Source organism: Pseudoliparis swirei, chromosome 7 (genome assembly GCF_029220125.1).
Source record: "Pseudoliparis swirei isolate HS2019 ecotype Mariana Trench chromosome 7, NWPU_hadal_v1, whole genome shotgun sequence".
NCBI lineage: Eukaryota > Metazoa > Chordata > Actinopteri > Perciformes > Liparidae > Pseudoliparis > Pseudoliparis swirei.
The window spans coordinates 9,177,904-9,197,935 of NC_079394.1; the positions used below are offsets into that span (position 1 = coordinate 9,177,904).

At 40.6% G+C, this 20,032-nt stretch overlaps 1 protein-coding gene across 1 annotated transcript; it reads right to left on the minus strand.

Annotated features, from left to right (window-relative positions):
* Nucleotides 1–1,620: 1,620 nt before the first annotated feature.
* On the minus strand, nucleotides 1,621–19,910 carry htr7c (5-hydroxytryptamine (serotonin) receptor 7c). The gene is made up of 2 exons (XM_056419584.1): nucleotides 19,444–19,910; nucleotides 1,621–2,359 (listed from the first exon to the last, which is right to left on the minus strand). The coding sequence occupies exons 1-2, from the start codon at nucleotides 19,908–19,910 to the stop codon at nucleotides 1,621–1,623; spliced, it is 1,206 nt and encodes a 401-aa protein (XP_056275559.1).
* Between the last annotated feature and the right edge of the window lie 122 nt (nucleotides 19,911–20,032).

The following is a 20,032-nucleotide window of genomic DNA, read 5'->3' on the forward strand; positions in this document are numbered from 1 at the left end:
CCTCTTTGTGGCAAGGATAATTAATGTAGTATGACAAACTGTGGTTTGGATAGTTAAGATAAGCTCTGTGGGGCTAGAAAGCAAGGAGACATGTATGGATTGTCTCCTGTTTGAAAATGAAATTAAAAGGATATTTTTGATTCACTCAACCAGTTACATATTTTAAATGTATATGATCTTGCCAACATACGCCACAGTGAGATTTGAACGAAGTGATACTTTATTTACAAAGTGATGACATGCTTTGCCACTTCCCAGCTTGTTTCTGAAAGGACAAAGAGAGAGATCATAGCACAGTTGTAGACAGATTGATCTTACACAATATAAAATAGCAATTCATTACAAAATGATGCAAGACAGCGGTACCTATGTTTGGAGGAAATGTACAGAAAATCTCCAAAATCGAGGTAGAAAAAGCACGCACTGCTCGACTGATGACATTTGACACAGCTTAATACAAGTCACCAGAGTTTAGATGAGAGAAATGTCGGGAGGGAAGGGATCACATCCTGATTCAAAATGTCGATAGAAACACTGTTGACGAGCAGTGGGGAAGCGGAGTCTCAAGCACATGTTAGGTCTTAAAGTATAACTGTCAGAGTTCAAAAGGTCTGGTTTAGATGTAATAACATTAAACCAATAATGCCAGCTGCTAAATGTTGAATGAAAGAGATCAAGGTCAAAATAACAAAGAGTGAGGATGTCCACAGTATCATGGTTTCTGACATATGCAGTTTTGAGTTCAGTTTGAATTCAAGTGTGCGATTAAGTGTTTTTGTGAAACCTAAAAAAAAATTACAAACTTCATTCACTTCAGAATCTCTTATGATTTATGTTTACAGTGACATATAAGACATATATGTTTCATGCACACTAAGCAAACCACTTTCAGTTCATTTATTTTTTTGCAACAAGCACTGAGATATGAATGGAAAATGATCCCTTCATGTTTAATTTAAGCACAATTTTGCACCCACCTTCCCTTGTCATCATCACATCTTAAAACATTTGTGAAAGACTGAAGGTGCTCCTGTTACATTTTGTGAGAGGACCAAATTGAATAGTACGACTGGAGATGAAGTGATATAAATAATATTAAAACCTGACACAAAGCAGAACCTCAAAGAGTCAAATTTATCTGGGATGTGATCAAATGTGTGTTTCGATGGAGATGTTCAAAAGACACTGTGCCGCATAACAAATCAAACCAAAATATGTTTACTTTCTATTCCCTTTCGAAAGCCCCGGGATAATTGATTGTGTTTACATGTCATTTTATTTCTCACTACATTATGCTTCCATGAATCCAAAGCCAGGACGGAACTGTGGCATATGCACAAAAGCAGTGTCGACTTGAATAGCCCATCAAGTACGCTCTATGATTTTCTCTCCCGAAATAGAATGACTGAGTCACACACAAAATGTGATCGTGCTGTCGCTCTGCCTCTGCGGAGGGACCGGAGTGCCACCATCAGCGACTCCCATTCTGCCGGTCTTTGTCTTATCTACAGGCCTGCTGCGGAGGCTCTACGTCGCCCCGTGAGCACCGAGTGCTCAAGCACAAGGTCGCCGTATCCCACATGTTGAGAGTCCATACATGTGCTGCTGAAGTATCCTGCGTTAAACCTTCAGAGCTTCATGCACGCCCACAGCAGATAGTCTGCGGTTGATGTTGCGATAACGACAGCGGAGAAGGTCGCGATAAGTGGAGCGCAGGTCTCGGTTGAAGAAGGCGTAGATGAAGGGGTTCATTAAGGAGTTGGCGTAGCCTAACCAGAGCAGCGTGCGCTCCAGCCAGATGGGCACGCAGCTACACTCCACTCCACAGATGAAGGGCCTGGCGGTGGACAGGATGAAGAACGGCAGCCAGCACACGGCGAACACCCCCACGATCACCCCCAGCGTTGTCGCCGCTTTCTGCTCCCGCTTGAAGATGGAGATGTTCCTGCGCTCGCGGTTCAGCAGGCGGGAAAAGGCTGCGCACTCCTCCACCACACCGGGCGGCTTTAGGCCCTGCATTCGCAGCGCCTCGTTGGTTACTGTTGCGAGGCGGCCGCGGCGTGAAAGGTCGGTGAAGCGGTGCTTGGCGCCGCTCTTGCGCGCTGCCTTGAAGATCTTATAGTACATGACCAGCATGACCAGCATGGGGATGTAGAAGGCTACAGCTGTGGAATAGATGGTGTAGCCAAAGTCTTGGCTAATGAGGCACACACCGGCTGTGTGGACGTTTTTGGCCCAGCCACAGAAAGGTGGCAGGGTGATGGATGCTGACGCCAGCCACACTCCCAGGATCATCTTTGCCATTAGCTGACCGTTCTGCCGGGCTGGGTAGGTGAGAGGCCGCGTGATCCCCAGATATCTGTGAGGAAAGGAAACAAAAAGAGTTATCAGTGCTAACCTCAAGGAAGATTTTTGTCATATGGGACAAAAAGCAGTTGAAGCTACATTGATGTTTCCCCTAAACTCGTTTAATACCTTGTCCAGCACAGTCGCTTTATCATCGCAGAAATAATAACTCTCACGTAAAAATGCAGCCAGACACTCGGCCAATGTACATACATGTGCTGCTCGTCTTCACTGAGATGAAACTGCAGCGTTTAGCCTCACACACATTGACATTTCTTTCTTCTTCTTTTTTTGGAGGGGGCGTATGTTGGGGGCTTTGGGGCAGGTAGTGAGGGAGCTATCAATCAAAGGGCAGCTTAGTAGTTTCAAATAGCAGCTGGAGTTGCCAGAAAAAAATAAAGATAAAGTGAGGTGTGAAGGGCTTGAATTTTTACAAAACTGTAAAAATAGCCATTATCCCTTCAAAATGATCAATCTGTGTGTACATCTCAATGTGTTGCGGCTGTAAGCCCACAGCCTCCATCAGCATCGAATGTGTCATTGATGATAGCTGTATGTTTGACACTCCCGGCTGTTTTTCTGTTTTCCGTCTCTATTGTTAATCTCAAGATAAAAAGCTTTACAGAGCACTGGCCAATTCGACTTGGCGCCCATCAGTGATACGATGCTATCAGCACTGTGGACATCAAATCCAGCTCAGTCCTTTCAGAAGGTTTCACATCATGAACGGCTTTTAGATGTTTAGTTCACACAACTTGAGGTCCGATGTTATAGTTTACACATTTATAAAGCACAGTATTGTGCTTGTGTCAAATGTCATGTAATGTTGTACAATCCGTATTTAATAGTCTGTTACATTCAGATTAAAGGATAGGCATTAATTAACAAACTTGGTTGGTATGTCAAAAATGCTTGATGCCAAAACAACTTGGGGAAATCAATTCCAGTGTTTTTTTAAACGTTGCTGATACACAGTACACAGTAAGAAAAAGTCATTTGCTAATCCCAAAAAGTACTCGTCTTTAGAAAAATAGTGTACTGCTGCAAACTGTAGATTGTTAACAAATTACAACACACGGTGCAAGTGGTATTGATCTAGATAATAATCAATTGGAACGGACAATAAGGCTACAAATGCACTGCAGCATTCTGTTAATATATTCCCGCTGCACCACCCCCGACCTCGTCATACGTCTGACACACATCTGATGTTTTCTCATCAGTTTAAAAAGCTTTTCATATCCTATCTGGACAACATGTATAATTCGATGGTCACTTACGACATGTGACCTACATGCCCCTCATATCAGAATTTGTAAACATTGCAATGACAACAAGCGAAAAGTCCATTATTTATTTTAGACAGGTGTCATTATTTTGTAGCCCGTGGCAGCTTGAGTGGTGGCACAGATGACCATGAGACACAGGAGAGGAAAGAAAGCCATGCGTATTTGCATGACTCATTTTAATCAGAAATGAATTCACAATATTTGAACGCATTGCCATTAGTTCAAGCGAGCGAGCGATGCCAAATATATGGAAGGCATATCCTGAGATGGGTACACTCCATGCTGTGGGAATTCTTAGGAATACATAATGGAAACCCAGTAATGCCACACTCTTCTCTGAATGCATTATTCAATAATGAGGAAGGTGCTTGTGGTGCTTATTTGGGGTGATCTTTGTGTGTCTGTGGGGGGTGGCGGGCAGCTCTCCACCCTCCTATGACTCTTCTTCAGCCCTTTAGAAAGCAGATCGGTTTTCAGACGCACTCTTGTTTGGAGACAATCCACTGCCAGGTTGGATAAGACAGCACACATTGTAACACTTCATTACACAGCTCTCTGCTTGTTGTTAGCAGGATGAATTGATGCAAACATCTATGGATATCCGGTTGATATGATTATCTTGTTCGTTTTGACATATAAGGATTAAACTCTCCTGGCCCCAGAGAGCCAGTGACAGGATACAGCTTACATGAATATAATAAGGAACCAGGCCGAATAAGGTTTAGACAACTAATAATACTAAGTAAAAACATGCATTGATTGAATGATTTATTTTGCATATAATAGTTATATGCAAAATAAATCAGTGAAGAAATATTAAAGCTGCAAAACCTGAGTTTATAGCCATTTGGTGGTAGCAAAAAGAGCAAAATACTCACTTGTTTGGAGTCTTTTTCTATCCAACAGTTTGATTTTCACTTTCCCTGTCTCACACTACAAACTCCTGAAGGAAATATCCATCTTTTGTGCTTTTAAAAGCTCCATTATGTTCACTACCTAGGCGTTAACCTGTCCGTTTGCTGTTTTCAGTGGTCTTTAAGAGCTTTTTACCTGAAAACAACAGTCTGTTGCATCTGAAAACACTAATATAAGAACAGTCAAAACAGTGAAATAAAACCTAAATAATTAGCTTTAAATATACTAAAAAGCTCAGTCAAGCTAAAGCAGAACTATAAAATCAGGTGAGAATTATCTGTGGTTTCATCACCACATGCAATCCCTCTCACATTGATCCATTAACATAAATATTTATTATAGCAGCTTAAAATAACATACGTGTTCAGCACAGTATCTGCAATATGCAACTAATTGGAGCCAAAGGCAAAAATAAATATGTATAGGCTAATTGTAGCATATTTTACAAAATCCACAACGTATATAAAAACACACCTCAGACCTCAGAGGAAGCACATAATCTTGCAAAAAACAGATTATAATCAAATCCCAGAACACACCACTAGCAGTAACAGTGACACACATGGAGAATGTAGTGTGTTTTTTCATGCCTCTGGAGGATTTGGGACATATCCACAGTCCCAGCAGCCCGAGGGGATTACCCTGCCACTGACAAACAGTGTGCCCGAGCTAATGCAGAGTCCCATTACTTCCGCGAGGCTACCAGCTAGGGCACAGTGAAGTGAACTACTTTCTGCACTGGAACACTGCAAGCAGTAATCGGTCATCTCCAGGAGCACCAATCAAACCTTTTATGTCTAAGAGGGGATACTCAGTGAAATGTTTACTAAGCTGCAGTGGGAGTGGTCCATTTAGAACACAATCTCCTCTAAAGAAAGTAACAGGCCAGCAGGAAAGTCTGTCAAATGACTTTTTTAGCCACAGAAACTCTGGAGAATCCTCGCTCATCCATCTCACTGAGGCATTTAGAATTCCTATGTCATATATTTGAGGGCAATCCATAATGAGTGGGAAAAAGGGAAGTGTTGCCCATTTTGGGCAGAGTAACTTTTTGTCACAGTCTATCTGTGTGAGTGAATCGGGCACAGAGATGCAGACGTCACCTGTAATCAAAGCATTTTATCTCTTCAAGAACTGAGTGCAGCTTGTCTGCTTTACTATCTAGCAGTCAGGAGTGTGTATTCACTGCACTCGTGCTTGGTGTGTTTTACATTAAGTGATTGAGATTACTAAAAATATGTGTGTGTGGGGGGGGGGGGGTGGGGGTCTGTTGTAGGTATCTCTTTGGATTAAAAATTAATTACAACAAATATAAAACAGTGTTCATTTCAAAAAGAATATAACCGCACATTATTTATTCTGAGCTGACCTTGACTGTAGAGAAACAACTCGGTCGAGAGAGAATTCTGGGATTTCTCCGACATCAGACAACACCGTCAGTCCTACAGGAATGCTTCAGCTCTCCAGTTCTATTTTAAGAACTTCCGTAAAACAGAAATTGAGCTGCTTCTCTCACGGAGCACACTGTGGAGCTATAATTTCCTCCTCAACAAGGAAGCAGAGGAGTAATCCCATCTGTGTCATAATCAACACATAATTCTGCCGGAGGCTACTCCTTTTAGATCATACAAACTTGCAACGGTTTCCATCAGCTTCTGTTTTGTTCTCTGACTTCTGCCCTCTTTAAAGTTGCATAAGTGAGTAAAATAGCAGGCGTAGTTAAAAAAAACATCTCTAATAGACTCTTACATAAACTAAACTGAGTCATCCCACAGACGTACTTCACATGTGTCTGTTGGCACAAGCCACAGCACTGCCAGCTTAGGTCAGACTGATGTCAAACAGTCTGTGAACAGTGTTGCCACTTATTGTGGCTGACTTATCGAAGAAGATGCTTGGGAACTGACGCAACAAATGAAGTGTTTATCAGAAAGCGACTAGGTCAAAATTGTGTCTACTTTATGATGACTAAGAACGTATTCCACGCTCAATAAATCTTTTTGATGAAATAATACTTTGAGAACGTGACTACAGAATTCTAAGTGTTGGGCTGTTAGTCCAGACTGAAATGTTGCCACAGCTTTCGAACAGATTAACATGAAACACTTAAATTCGTTAAAGTAAACATTTGAAAACGTCTTATTTAGACTTTGATTGTGGTTTGCTCCACCATGTTGTTTCACATCTGATCTAAATACTAGATTGAATTGCAAGACATCAAGGGTGTATTTTAATGGTTGCTGTATTTTTATTCAAGGACAATAACATGTCCTACAAGGCCAATAACAGCAACTACTTTAAGTTGTCTGACGCAATATGATCTATAATCCTGGGCATGATTTACAATCTCAAGACACCTGTGGGCTCCCTATAAAATTCTAGTTTTTGATCGCCGACAGATGGCATCTCTGACAACCATTTAAAAACTCTCACACCTCCGACTAATGTTGGGAGTCTTAAGTTCTCCATAAAGGTGAGCTATTTAAAGAATCACTGCGGTTACTTAAAAAGGCACATCGAGAAACAATGCTTCCACTCATCTGACTTACGGGCCTGACACCTTTATAATGTCTGTTTGACTTCCTCTTAATTGTTGTAAAGCAGCACTGTGGATATTTTATGGCCTCTGCGCAGCATACCACCTGTCTCTTTGGGGTGTTTACTGACTCGAGCAATAGAGATAATAGGCAGCTATTAGTGCCACAGTGATAAATGGATTCCCCTTCAAAAAGCCTGCATGTCTATCCCTGTAAGAGCAGGTTGTCCTTGGAAAACAAAGCACATATTCTACAAATACTCTATACAAGCTTCAGATTATTGAGAATAGGGTAATAGAAGAGAAGAGAATGGCAACTAAAAAGCGACACATAAACGCAGCTATATAATAAAAAGTAGTTCAATGTTGCAATCACAACTTTGTTAAGCAGATCAACCCTCCACAAAATAGCAAAGCAAGGGCACTTGTGGAGTATCCTAAGAATAAACCAGTCCTACCACAACAGAAGGTTAAAGAGCTCTGAGCTGCCCCACTGGAAGGAGGTTTGAAAAGCCTGATAGGATAGCGAGGGCTGAGACACAATAATCATAAATGAGAAGGCCAAAATCATTTGTGGGAGGTAATCATAGAGTGGCACTTGTTCGTGCATAAGAAAATGTATTACCGTCTCACTTACACACACCTGGCCAATCTCTGCCCGACGTCGGCGTAATTGTCCAAATTCCAACGTCGGAAAGGTGTGTCGTGGTGCATGAGTTTCAGACGCTGTTAGATCATCTGACCAGTGTTTTGACCCCTCTAGTGCACCATCATCCTGCACTAACTGAATGATGCAGGACAAATAGCACCTTATGAAGAAATGACAAAGAACAAATTCAGCAACATCTCATGAAGATTTATGAGATAGACATTTACTCCTCTTAAGGCGAAAAACACATACACACACACTACACACAAATGTCCATGCTAAATATATAATGTGTGTGTGTGTGTGTGTATTGCAAAGCTAAATAAATATGTTCATCTCAAGTTTAAAAAGGGAAAGAAAACACAATTCCCATCACAGATATTATTTAACGTTTTTCTCTCTTTTTGGCTCAATCTTCGGACTCCTTTTCCCAGCGGACTCTGACAGCATCATCTGGCCCTGATCTTTCACGAGTGGTTTTTTTCACCCTCTTCATTCTGATAATAGCAGCCTCGGAGAGCTCGCGCTTCTAGTCCTCAAGATACTTCAAAAGCACTCACACTCTATCTCTTGATCTGTGATCCGTGGCCTGAACAAACTGAGATGAACAGAATCATCCAACTATATCTTTGTGGAGTACACAGTACTTCAGGGCAAGAATATGTGTGGCTAAAGATTAGGTTTATGCAGTTAAATGTTTGGTTAGACAACTAAAGGGCTAGACTTTGGTTTCATCCTTGTTGAAAGAAAACATGATGAGCTAAAAATTCTCTTTTCTTCCAAGTTTTTTTGTCCTCCATACCAATTATGTTGGTGTTACATTAGTGAAAGAATCGCCACATTTATTGTTGTGTTGGATGTTCAAAGTGCAACAAGTTAAGAAAAGCTTTCCGTGTCGACCACGTCATACCATTTACTTATAATTTCTCAATGATTTCATGCCTGTCCATTATGCATTTCGCCTTTTGCTTCCTGTCAGCTCTTTGATACACTTCCATTATTGTGGCAGCCATGGTGACCACATTGCTACAAAGCCATAGACCTTTCCTTCTACTGGGGACATGTGATGTGTGCTTCTACTTCCATCCCACCTCCTCAGTGGGATATTCTCAGGAAGAATCTTTAATTTGCATGTAACATGCATGTGGAGTGCTATTATTGTCCACCAAAATGTCCGCTACTGCAGTGGTCAGCATCCCTTCAGCAGGCCCAACTCTGCAAACTCATTTAGTGAGATCCCAAAATGCTCACTCAAATATTAATGAGTGTGCTAATTACATTGACTCAAGTCTGTTCATGGAAGATGAATAAATGCATCATTGAGTCTATCTTCTTCTCTTTTTCCTGTCAAGATGATGTGAGGGAGCAAATGTGAAGAGCCCCTCCATCTTAGTCACCTTCCTTTGGTTCTGTCACTGAGGGCACTCTCAAAGGACACCTCGAAAATTAAATAGGCTTAGAGGTAATCTCAGTCCCTCTTCCTCCCATTTTACCTCTGACCTTTCAGAAAAAAATGTTGAACAATTTTAGTTACCAAGGATACCACAGGCAGCTCCTTTCTGAGCCGACTCTCTTTCTTCCAATTTGGCATCGAGCCAGCAGTTAGAGTAGCTGAAGAAGCTGTGCAGTCGATTAAATGTCATCATTATGTGGCTCTGGAAATGGAAAAGGACAGTGAGGAGGAGTTGTATCCAACTTGTGATCCAGTTCCTGAGTGTTATCTGACTGACCTTTTATTTTTGAGACATGAAAATATCAAAGATATTTAATAACTCGGGCAAACTAATTGCAAGACAATGGGACAGATACCTGTGTTCTTGCTGAATTGTATTATTATCAACGTTTTGTCTTGTGCACACACATAGTACATTTGAGTATCCGTCATGTAGTACATCAAGGTTTCAAATGTGTTTTATAGAACATAAACTATCATTTTCCAGAGCAAATTTCCCATATCCATTTTCATGGAGAGGCAAAACAAAACAACAACAATCATGTACAAACAATCCCAAAACCCAGATCAAACCTGTACAATTCATTAGTTCCACTAATTAAATTCACTAATTGCAGTGAGTTTAATCGTCAATCACCAAAATGATTGGCATTCAATTAATTCACTTCAGGAAACCAAAAATTACGCATTTTCACCGAAACAAAAACATGAACAATTATATTATATCAAATGATGTGTTTTGTAAATCACTTCGAATTCCTTGTTGTTGAAGGGTACTATAGAAATAAACCTGCCTTACTCTGCCGAAGACCTTCTTATATATTTAACTATTGGGGAGTCATCACTGTTTAAATAGTAGTTTGACATCAATAAGAATCAGATACGTACATGTTTACTCAGAATGTATCCAAGTGGCCATAATGTCATATGAGAAAAAAAGAAAAACAGCTTAATCAATCATTAACATAATGTAGATTCCTGCATTTGTGTGACCTTCTGATCTTCTAAATGTTTAATTGGATCTCCAGTATGCCTTCAGTCTTTCAGCCATACGTTGTGCGTGTCATTTTAATTGCAAACATGCAACCTAGAAATAAAAGTAATATTGTTATATTATAAAGGAACATTTAGATTTAAAAAATGAGAAAAGTACACAAAGGGAATACTGTCACGCTAAAATAGATAATAGCTTCTTTTCTGCTTACATCAGCAAAGATGTAAGCAGAAGGAGAAGAAAGTTCATTTAAAATAATTAGATTCTGAAGCAGTTGATATGTATCTGAACAGAAGATATGGAGGTTGATTATATGTTCCTTTCTGAGCACATGGTGCACTACCCAGACAAAACTCTGGCTGATGACAGGGATATTTATTACAAGAGCAATTGCACTGCTCGTTATCTTATTAACTCTCTTTTTACTGGCAAAACCACATTTACAGTAGATGTATCATGTGTGTTCATTTCCAGGATTCATCTTCATGCGGACTAATTTGAAAGATGGTCAAACAAAATACCATTATGGGTGAGCAGGCACAGATGTGACAAGATAATAATATTGATAATACTGATCAGGTGAATTAGAGGTCACTGTTGTGTAGCCAAAGCAGAGCACATAATGATGAGTTAGGAACATGAAATCGAGTCAAAATGCTAAACAACGCAATAAGCTTAATGTAGACTAAATACATAACGGTTTATCATTATTAAGAGCTACAGTAGAGCTGAAGAAAAGTACCTGAGGTTCTTTTAATGAGGAGTCTCAGATTTACACAGCAAAAGAAATATAGTACACCTTATTCATCTCACTGCATGGGGCTAATCTTCTGTGTACATACTGCCAGACACAGGCACACCCACAAAATGTACCAACACTGGCAAATGGTTCGAGCTAGGAACCATATATTAGTAGCCATGACAGCTGCATGTCTGTTGGAATGCCAATGTTGGTCTGTTGTTCGGACTAAAATATCCCAACAACTGTTGGACGGATTGCTGTGGCATTTTGTACAAGCGCTCATGGTCCCCAGAGGATGAAACCTGAAGACTTGAGTGATCCCTCGACTTCTTAACTAGCGCCACCAACAGGTTGCAGGTCTCGCGTATCCAAAGAAATAAAGCACATCTACCTGATAGATTGATTAAAAAAATGTCAAAGTCCCCAGAAAATGTTTTCCAATGACTGTATTGACTTCTTAATATTCCTCATGACATTCCCATCAGCTTCAGTTGTATGGAATTGTGTTTAGTGCTGTTAGTAAATGTTAGCATGTTAAAAGGCTAAACTATGCTGGTGGTGAACATGTTGAACATCAGTATATAGAATCATCAGCATCATCATCATCTTCATTTTCCTTCAGAGAATGTTAGCAGGCTGATCTCAACAAAGCACCCCTGGGGGTAAGTTTAGCCTCACATAGCTGCTGGCATAGCTGTGGGCTCTTAGTCTTTGTCTTCTTTTGTCAGATCACACACAGTTTAATGTGGAACGTGTGCCCTTCGCTGAATAGCCAACCTTTTTTATTAGTTCATGAGTTTATAATTATCTGAGAGTATAGGTTGACACACAGCAGTGAACATATATGAAGAGTGATGACTCAGTGGGAGAAATATAAGGCAATTAATTAATGTCTGCATGTATAAAGGGATTGCTTTTATGAGCTGTTGTCATTGGCAGCACTGCAGTATCCTATTTAAGTATACTTAAATAGAAGCCCTTATATTATATGTGATCCCTCTCAAGAGACATGGATGCAAAAGGTTGGTCACGGGTTCAAGTTAAAAGGATAGTTTGGATGTTTTCACCTGGTGTTGTATGAGGTACTTTTCCATTGTCAGTGTATTACCTGTGTGTACAATATATTTAGAATATTTTAGCATGTTTACCTTGCCATAAGCCAGACAGTCTATGTTCTGAAGACATCACACACGCTTGTAACACTCTGTTCCTTGTCTCCTCTACGTCTCCTATGTCTCCTCTACGTCTCCTATGTCTCCTCTACGTCTCCTATGTCTCCTCTACGTCTCCTATGTCTCCTCTACGTCTCCTATGTCTCCTCTACGTCTCCTATGTCTCCTCTACGTCTCCTCTCTCTTGATTGTTTAATTCCCTTCACCTGCCCTCAGCCACTCCTCTGTCTCCTTGATTGGTTAATTCCCTTCACCTGCCCTCAGCCACTCCTGTCTCCTTAATTGGTTAATTCCCTTCACCTGCCCTTAGCCACTCCTGTCTCCTTGATTGGTTAATTCCCTTCACCTGCCCTCAGCCACTCCTGTCTCTTTGATTGGTTAATTCCCTTGATCTGCCCTCAGCCACTCTCCTGTCTCCCTGATTGTCTCATGCCGTACACCTGTGTTTCCCCCCTTTATATTGTGCCAGTCTTTCCCTTGTCTCCTGTCGGTTTGTTGTCTTTACCTCAGTCTCATAATGGCTCTATTTTGATGACTCGCAGTCTTTGTTCGCATGATGTTTCCTAGTGTTTTTTGTAGTTGCTTTCAGACCAGAGTTTTTTTCTTTTACCTTTTTTCAAAGTTAAGTGTTTTTTGTTTCACTCAAACCTGGAGTGCAGCCTGTCTCTCTGCACCTGAGCCTCTCACCTTGACACACCTGTGACAATGCTATCTTCAAAGCCAGCATACTCCATTGGAATCTTGTATGTATTGTACCTTTCACAACACAGGAGTAGCTGGTCTATCGCTACCTTGGTCGGTTGGTTTATTTGTGTTATTGTGCAACTTAATTAGTTTGGATTTATCAAAGTCAAGCAATTACACCAACAAGGCAATGGCAAACCAGCAACCCCTGTGTTCTGTGAGGTAATTTTCAAGGTTTTTAAAGAGGATGGATACCATAACTTCAGTTCTTCCTCAGAAAGAGCTTTCCCACAACAAGGAAAACCAGCTAAATAAACTGAATATATTTGAGGTGGGCCTTTCTTTTTCGGGTCAGTAAAATATGTTGTCTGTTTGCAACTATATCAACAGGAAACTTATTATCTCACTGCTTGGTAAATGCTTGTTGGCCCTTTGTTCAATCATGATGAATAATGGACCCCACCTTTGTTATGCCAAACACAAGCTTGATTTATGCCCTATTAAAGTCACTCAGAGCGTTGCCCTTTTCTTCTTCCTGTACCCGGAGATTACTGGGTAAATAGGGTGACAAGCTGGGAATAGCTAAATCAAACCTAGATCTCAATCTGTGGACCTATTAGTAATCCATCATGTTCTAATTACAGAGGAAGGTGCAACGTACCAATACTGCTGACGTTTGAAAGTTTGATCCCCCCCAGTTTTTTTAGAATACAGAGGAATCTCCCTCAAACGGTGTATCATTTTAGTTCAAGGAAAACAGAAACATAAAATTGGGGTCAGCGGTTTTTTACCAAATAAATGTAACTTGCAAATCATTCATAAGATTAGCATGAAAGCCCCAAACAACACTATTCATAGCCTAATTTGAATTTGTGAGACACTTTTGCTGAATACTCTAATTTCAGTTTTTGCTCCATCAAAACTACTATTCAAATATGATGCAAACCTGGATCTGGTTCAAGAACTCACTGATTAGTTGCGTAGGCAAATCTGATTTAAGTTACTCTAAAATCACAGACATTGTGTCAGTGAAACTTGAATCTCTGCGCTGTTTAAACATTGAGCATTGCATGCTAACATGTAATGATAATGCAGATGGTAGCTTGTACCAGCCATTCTCAAAGTGTGACTTTATGAATGAATCTCTTCCTCTTTGTCTTGTTTTGTTTATTTGATCAGTTTAATGTTGCATTTCTGCCCTTCGCTGAGTAGCCACCCCTTTTGCTTGAGCTATTTGGAGATTGGAGGAAGCAACTGAAGAGGAATCGGAAGTAGTTGGTCAGGACATGCTTTTCATTTGACACATCAAGATTGTGATAAAGAGTGTAATGTAAATGTCTTGTGAATGTTGACCATGTTCTCTATATTCAGGGTTTAGTTAGCTTGAATGATTAACTAGCTTTAATGAACTTTAACACATGTAATCTTGTTTTTTTAAATCCTTTTCCGAAACACTTGAGTGCATAAACGGTGTGTATATGTTTTTTTCTTTTCTTTTATTGCATGAAAGGAGGTATTCAGAGCACAAGCATCTTATCCTTTGCAATATACTTCTTCCTATTGCAACAAGAAACTTTAAATCTGAACACGTTGACATCTGCTGAATATGGTCTCTTCCATAAGGCGTGATTGCAGCATTCCACGATGGTTCCCTCCAGTACCTGGACGTATTTGTTTTACTAATGAGCAAACAACAAGCCTTTCAAATAATGGTTGCTTACGCCATACAAGATGAATTGCTAGAAACGTTGTTGCAAGTGTCAATAAAAAAGTAAAGACCAACCACAAAGTCAAAAGACAAACAACAAGCCACTGTCATTATTCTGCTCGCCTCCCTTATTCTGTTCCCAGTCATCTCAACCCCCTTCGTCTTCATTCCCACACATATCAGCCTAGTTGACCGCTTGATCGGTGGACAATTTTTCTCACTTCATGGGCTTCTGTGTAAGAAGACAAACAGACAGTCAAACAGGATATAAAGTGAGCTGCGGTTGACAGTACAAGCTGTACCTATCAATGATTAACTTTCCAAATGCCTTCTCCTCGCATTTGTATTTAATGCGCGTCTGAAATGTTTTCATTGACAGCAGTTTTCAAATACTTTTCCCTCTATAAAGATGAGAGTGGTTTGTCTTCTCTGTGTGAAACAGCTGTAATGGCTTGAAACATTAAATGTGTCTCCTGTGGTTTCTAAACCCTCTAAAATGTAGCGCCCTCTGTAAGAGATTAAAGAATGCAGTGTAACATCCTATTTAGTACCAAAACACACTTGCTGTCCCGATTTAGCATTCCTTAACACGCATGAACTGTCTTTGATCTGATCGCGCTGGCCGAGGAGGAGATGGTCCATCCTTCGCATTTCAGCGAGGTGGCCCGACAAGTGGGAAGTGTCGAGTGCCTGAGAGAGAGGAGCTTAGGCGTCACATCACATTACCTGAGGATGCGTCCGCTGGGTGAGGTCATCTGTGTCTGCTGCTGCGGGTGGATGTTCCCCAGTTGCACTAACCAAGCGCTGCCTCTCCTGGGAGGAACTTACTCACAAAAATATGCAGATGTGTAGAGAGGGTCAATATGGGAGCTGTGTGTGAACTCGGCTCATCATTGACACACCAGTTGGCAGAAGGCATGTGAAGACTCTGGCTAATTCTGCTGCCATCTATGGGTCCCAGCTAGCATGATTTCCTCCCTGAAATCCTTTGCAGAAGCTTACGAGTGTGATCACACCGACACTGTGTTTGCTGCAGTCTTAACCTTGGTGGTTTATATTTCTGTAGTTATGTGATATTTTTGCTTGGCCTACATCCCATCCATCTTTCACAAGTTCACTGAAGTTAAGCCAGGCTATATTTGATTTTCAAAAGTAACTACTGTATGTCTCATGCTTTACCAAGCTCCTCCATTCCTTCAGCGCTGGCTCTTCTTAGACGTGTGAGAAACTACAGGAAGGGACTATCCTCTCTTCCCAATGTTGTGAATAAATCATTCATATTTGTGTCTCTGAATTATTTAACATACAGCGTATTACTCTCAGTGAAGGTAAAAACTAACTATAGCCAAAAGAGATCCTAACTTTTTAGGGATGTGGGCACAAAAGTGTCTAAGCCTTAACAGAAATAGCATCCTGGGATATCTCGTGAAAGAGCAGACCTACATTCATATGTATATATCCTCTTTTATTCACTTCCCAACACTCCGACTGGACTCTTCTGCTGTTCACTGAGTCTTTGCTGTGGTGTGTTAGATTCAATTTGCAGTGTTGGAAAAGCTACTTAAAGAGTCTGGAAGTGCTGAATGGGTACTCATCCATAGGCATGGTTTCACAGCTATAAATCCATATTTTCACATACAGTATAAAATCAATATCCCTAAAGAGCATTCTGCAGTTACTTTGACGTGACCCAAGCCACAGGATGGGTAACCTTTTCTCACGTCTGTCAATACCGTGCTTTTATTGGGGTAGAAAGGTTACGAGGGACATTATTGCTATCGTAGATGATGAGTGAAAGAGAAAATACGTTCAACATTCAGAATTTAAACTAATGTAAGATTATTTTGTTTATTATTTAAATTACATTTTATTTTAAAAGTCGATAGGTAATCTCACCTCCATTAGAATTGTAATATTAAGTAGAGTTGGGTGTAAAGTCAGTATGGAAAATATTAATGTATCAAACTACAGAGTTTTGAGGTGTATTATTCTATTGTGTTAATTAATTGCAAATCAATTGGAAGGACTGTTAATTTTTTGTTTGCATGAATGTGATAAAGTACTTTAATTTGCTTACTTGAGATCAAAACATTCAGACAACATGTTTCTTTTTGGTTATTTTATCCATTGAAAATGTCTTCGGAAAATTGACTGTATTATAGCATAATATGCATTTATACCATGATGTGAAATGTCATAAAGCATGACAGAGAATTTGATTTATGTTTCACACCTCAAATACTAAATTGCATGTAGCATTTACTCCCCTAATTTAGATGCAAGGTAATGTAAGAACATTTAAACTCTTTAATATCAGTGAGAATATTATTTCCCACTTTGATCCCTGAGACAGGAAATATGTCTTTTCTGTCCCTACACACAGACTGCTCAGGTGTTTAAATATTTGGAATATCTTTGAAAGGCACCATTAAGTCACATAATGACTGCATGAGCAAATTTAGTCACAATACAGTGAGAATGTAGGATTAGATCAAAGCTGGATTACCAACTGGGCAAAGTGCATAACTACTCCAGGGTCATATGTTTATGGTTTGTGGTAAATTGATTAATTCCTGCATTTTTAAAGAGGCCCTGCATGGATTTTGCACATAATTGTTCAGTTTACTCGTCACAGTGAGTATTTACTAAATCTGTGAAAAGGGTATTCGTTGGCTCTAAATGGAGCTTTCTAAAGGTGTGGATTTTTAAAGACATGAGCATTTACCAGACAGGGGTGCTCCAACAAAAATATACTGTTGACTTGCAAAAAGGCAAATTTAGGATTCATTGTTTTGCTTAACATATAAAGATAGCTCATGCGATGCTGCATCCATTTGAATCATTCCTTAAATATATCTCTTGTCCTCCAATTTTACAAAAGTGCATTACCGCAACCCTTTAACTAAGCTTGAGACCCTGTCTTGTAAAGTGTCAAGGCGCAACAAACTGGAACCCAAAAGCACGACTCTGAGACAGGGGTAGCAAAGATGAATGTCTTTACTAAAAAACAGGCAGGGTCAAAACCGGGAGATCAGTCCAAGAAGCAAACAAGTCCAAAAAGGGGCAGGCAGGCAGGGTCAGAACAGGCAGGTCAGGAATACACACTAATAACGCTGAAGAACATGGCACAAAAACACAAGATCGTGACAGTAAGTGTCATGTGTCAAATTCTAGTGTTAAATTGTCATCATTCCTGTTTATATTTTAGGAGCCTATATCATTTGAAGCCCACGCGTATTTATCTGGCACTCTTGCATTAAAGTGGATGGTGAATGTCAGAGATTCTCCACCAGAATGACAGCTGTTTCTCTGAGAGTATCTATTGAAGCCTGTCAAGTTCCTGCAAAAACATACATGAATTGGCCCCATAAACTAGGGATCACTACTCTAGCACCACATTGTTCATACTGGCATATACATGCATGCATCATCCGCCCTGTAAACCTAAAGGAGCTCTGAGAGACAATAAACATCCCTCTGCAGCAGAACACTTGTATAACTGTATATCCCACACAAACAAACCTGTTCAATCCCGAGCCTCAGTTGTAGTTCTGCCTTCTGTTTTGCCTAATTTCACAATGCACGTCCTTGGGAATCCAAAGTGACAGTGAGTGAACCCTAATTACAGCTAATCATGTGCCTAATTGGCAATTACCATTCTAATAAATTATCTTTCTCATTCCCTTTGTGATTCATATACCGAACACTCTGCTTTGTTTAATTAAAACGGGCCTGTTTTCAGGGAGACCAGCATAAACAGTTTACAGAGCAGTCTGTACAGCTTGTGTGCCAACATACATACACCCAAACTGACTTCATCATTATTTTAAATACTTCGTTAGTTTTGAGGTCCACAAGAAGCAGCAATTCATGCAAAAGATCCTCGAGAATGATGTGGTTTGGGGGGTTGTCAACACTTTGATTTCATGGTACGAGATGTAATCACTAGTCCGAGCCTATCTTTTCATCAGCACAGAACACCTTCATAGCTCTGTCAATCACACTGTAACACAGATTGATATCATGTGATCCAGTTCCTCCCATAATATCATTAGCTCCTCAGGCGTACTTAAGTCCCTTGCTCAGCCTATCAACAAGCAGGAAACATCATTCTTGGTGTAATGTACTGAGGTAATAATGCCTGATTGGCAATCGGGAGGAATAATTAGATCATCAATACAACAGCGAGCCTCCGTCTTCATTACGTTTACTGAGGCAGAACAATGATACCATTCATTTGACTTAATTTCATTGTGGCTTTGTGGGGGCAGTGGACATGTCTCTTCTGTCACAGGTCTTCAGGCTGAGCTCTGCATTTTGAGCTGGAGTATACCTGAGATGAGAGTGGGGATGAGTGCTTATACTTTCCCCATTTCTCATGCGGAATTCATAGAAACTTACTGTGGAGCATTTGGGAGCTAACTTAAAATAATATAAAGCTCATATTTGTGTATATGTTGCGGAACAGAAAGACATCAATGGTAGTTATGTTTTCTCTGAAGGGAACTTAGCCTAAAGCACTTTAATTTGATTGTTATGCGAGCAATAAAGAGCAGGTGCAATGTATCCTAAACCGAAATATAGGAGGATATAAATCACATATTATCAGCAGTGAGGTCGATGAGTAAACACTGATCATGGTCAGGTCAAGCAAATGAATTAAGCTGATAATTTAATCACAGTCTATGTATTCTTGTTCAGTGGTTGAACGGTTGATCTTGAATGAGGCATTTAAATGTCATTCTCTGGCACACAACTAATTCATTAGGCTACTTCATTGAGCACTTCAACTGTTCCTGCCCTCGGTGGTTTAGAGCAGCTTATAAAAGGTCATGTGGTTGTCTTTTCCGTGTCATTTTATACGCGGGGTCCACTGCATGCGTAATGTTGGTGCCATTTCAAATTGACAGGCTTCATTATCAAAGCAGCTTCAGTTGTTAACTTTTGCAACTTACCTATCGACGCTGATAACACACAAGGTCATGATGGAGGCAGTGCAGCACATTACATCCATGCCGATGAAGATGTTACAGAACACCTCTCCAAAAAGCCACTTGCCCCCAGTCAGGTCGGTCACTATTACAAAAGGCATCACAACTATGGCCACCGACAGGTCCGCCACGGCGAGAGATACCAGAAGGTAGTTTGAAGGTTGTCTCAGTTTCTTCACCACGCACACAGCGATCACCACGAGCGTGTTCCCCATGACGGTGACCGCCGTGATGATCGCCAGCATCACCCCGATCATGATCTTCTCCGGGTGCCCGAAATCCTGCAGCTGCTCCCCGCACGACTCGTTCCACATGGCTGTGGGACTGATGTTGACGAGGACGTTGTAGAAAAGCTGCAGAGTGCCATTGATAACTTCGGAAATATCCTCCCTCTTATTAAAAGTGAGCTCAATTTCCGAAGTATTGTACATCACGACAACGTTATCTCGGAAGGGGTGCAAGGGGCGCCTCGCCAGTGCACTCCAATTACGCGCATATTTGGACAAGGGTAACCTGCTCTCCGCTCCTGTCCAGCAGTTTAAGATCGAGGCTG

Excerpts from the sequence above, each read along its gene's own strand:
- htr7c (XM_056419584.1), bottom strand. The coding sequence starts at position 19,910 with ATGTACAATACTTCGGAAATTGAGCTCACTTTTAATAAGAGGGAGGAT. Across the intron at positions 2,360-19,443 it reads TGTGTTATCAGCGTCGATAG|ATATCTGGGGATCACGCGGC; the intron begins GTAAGTTGCAAA and ends CTTTCCTCACAG.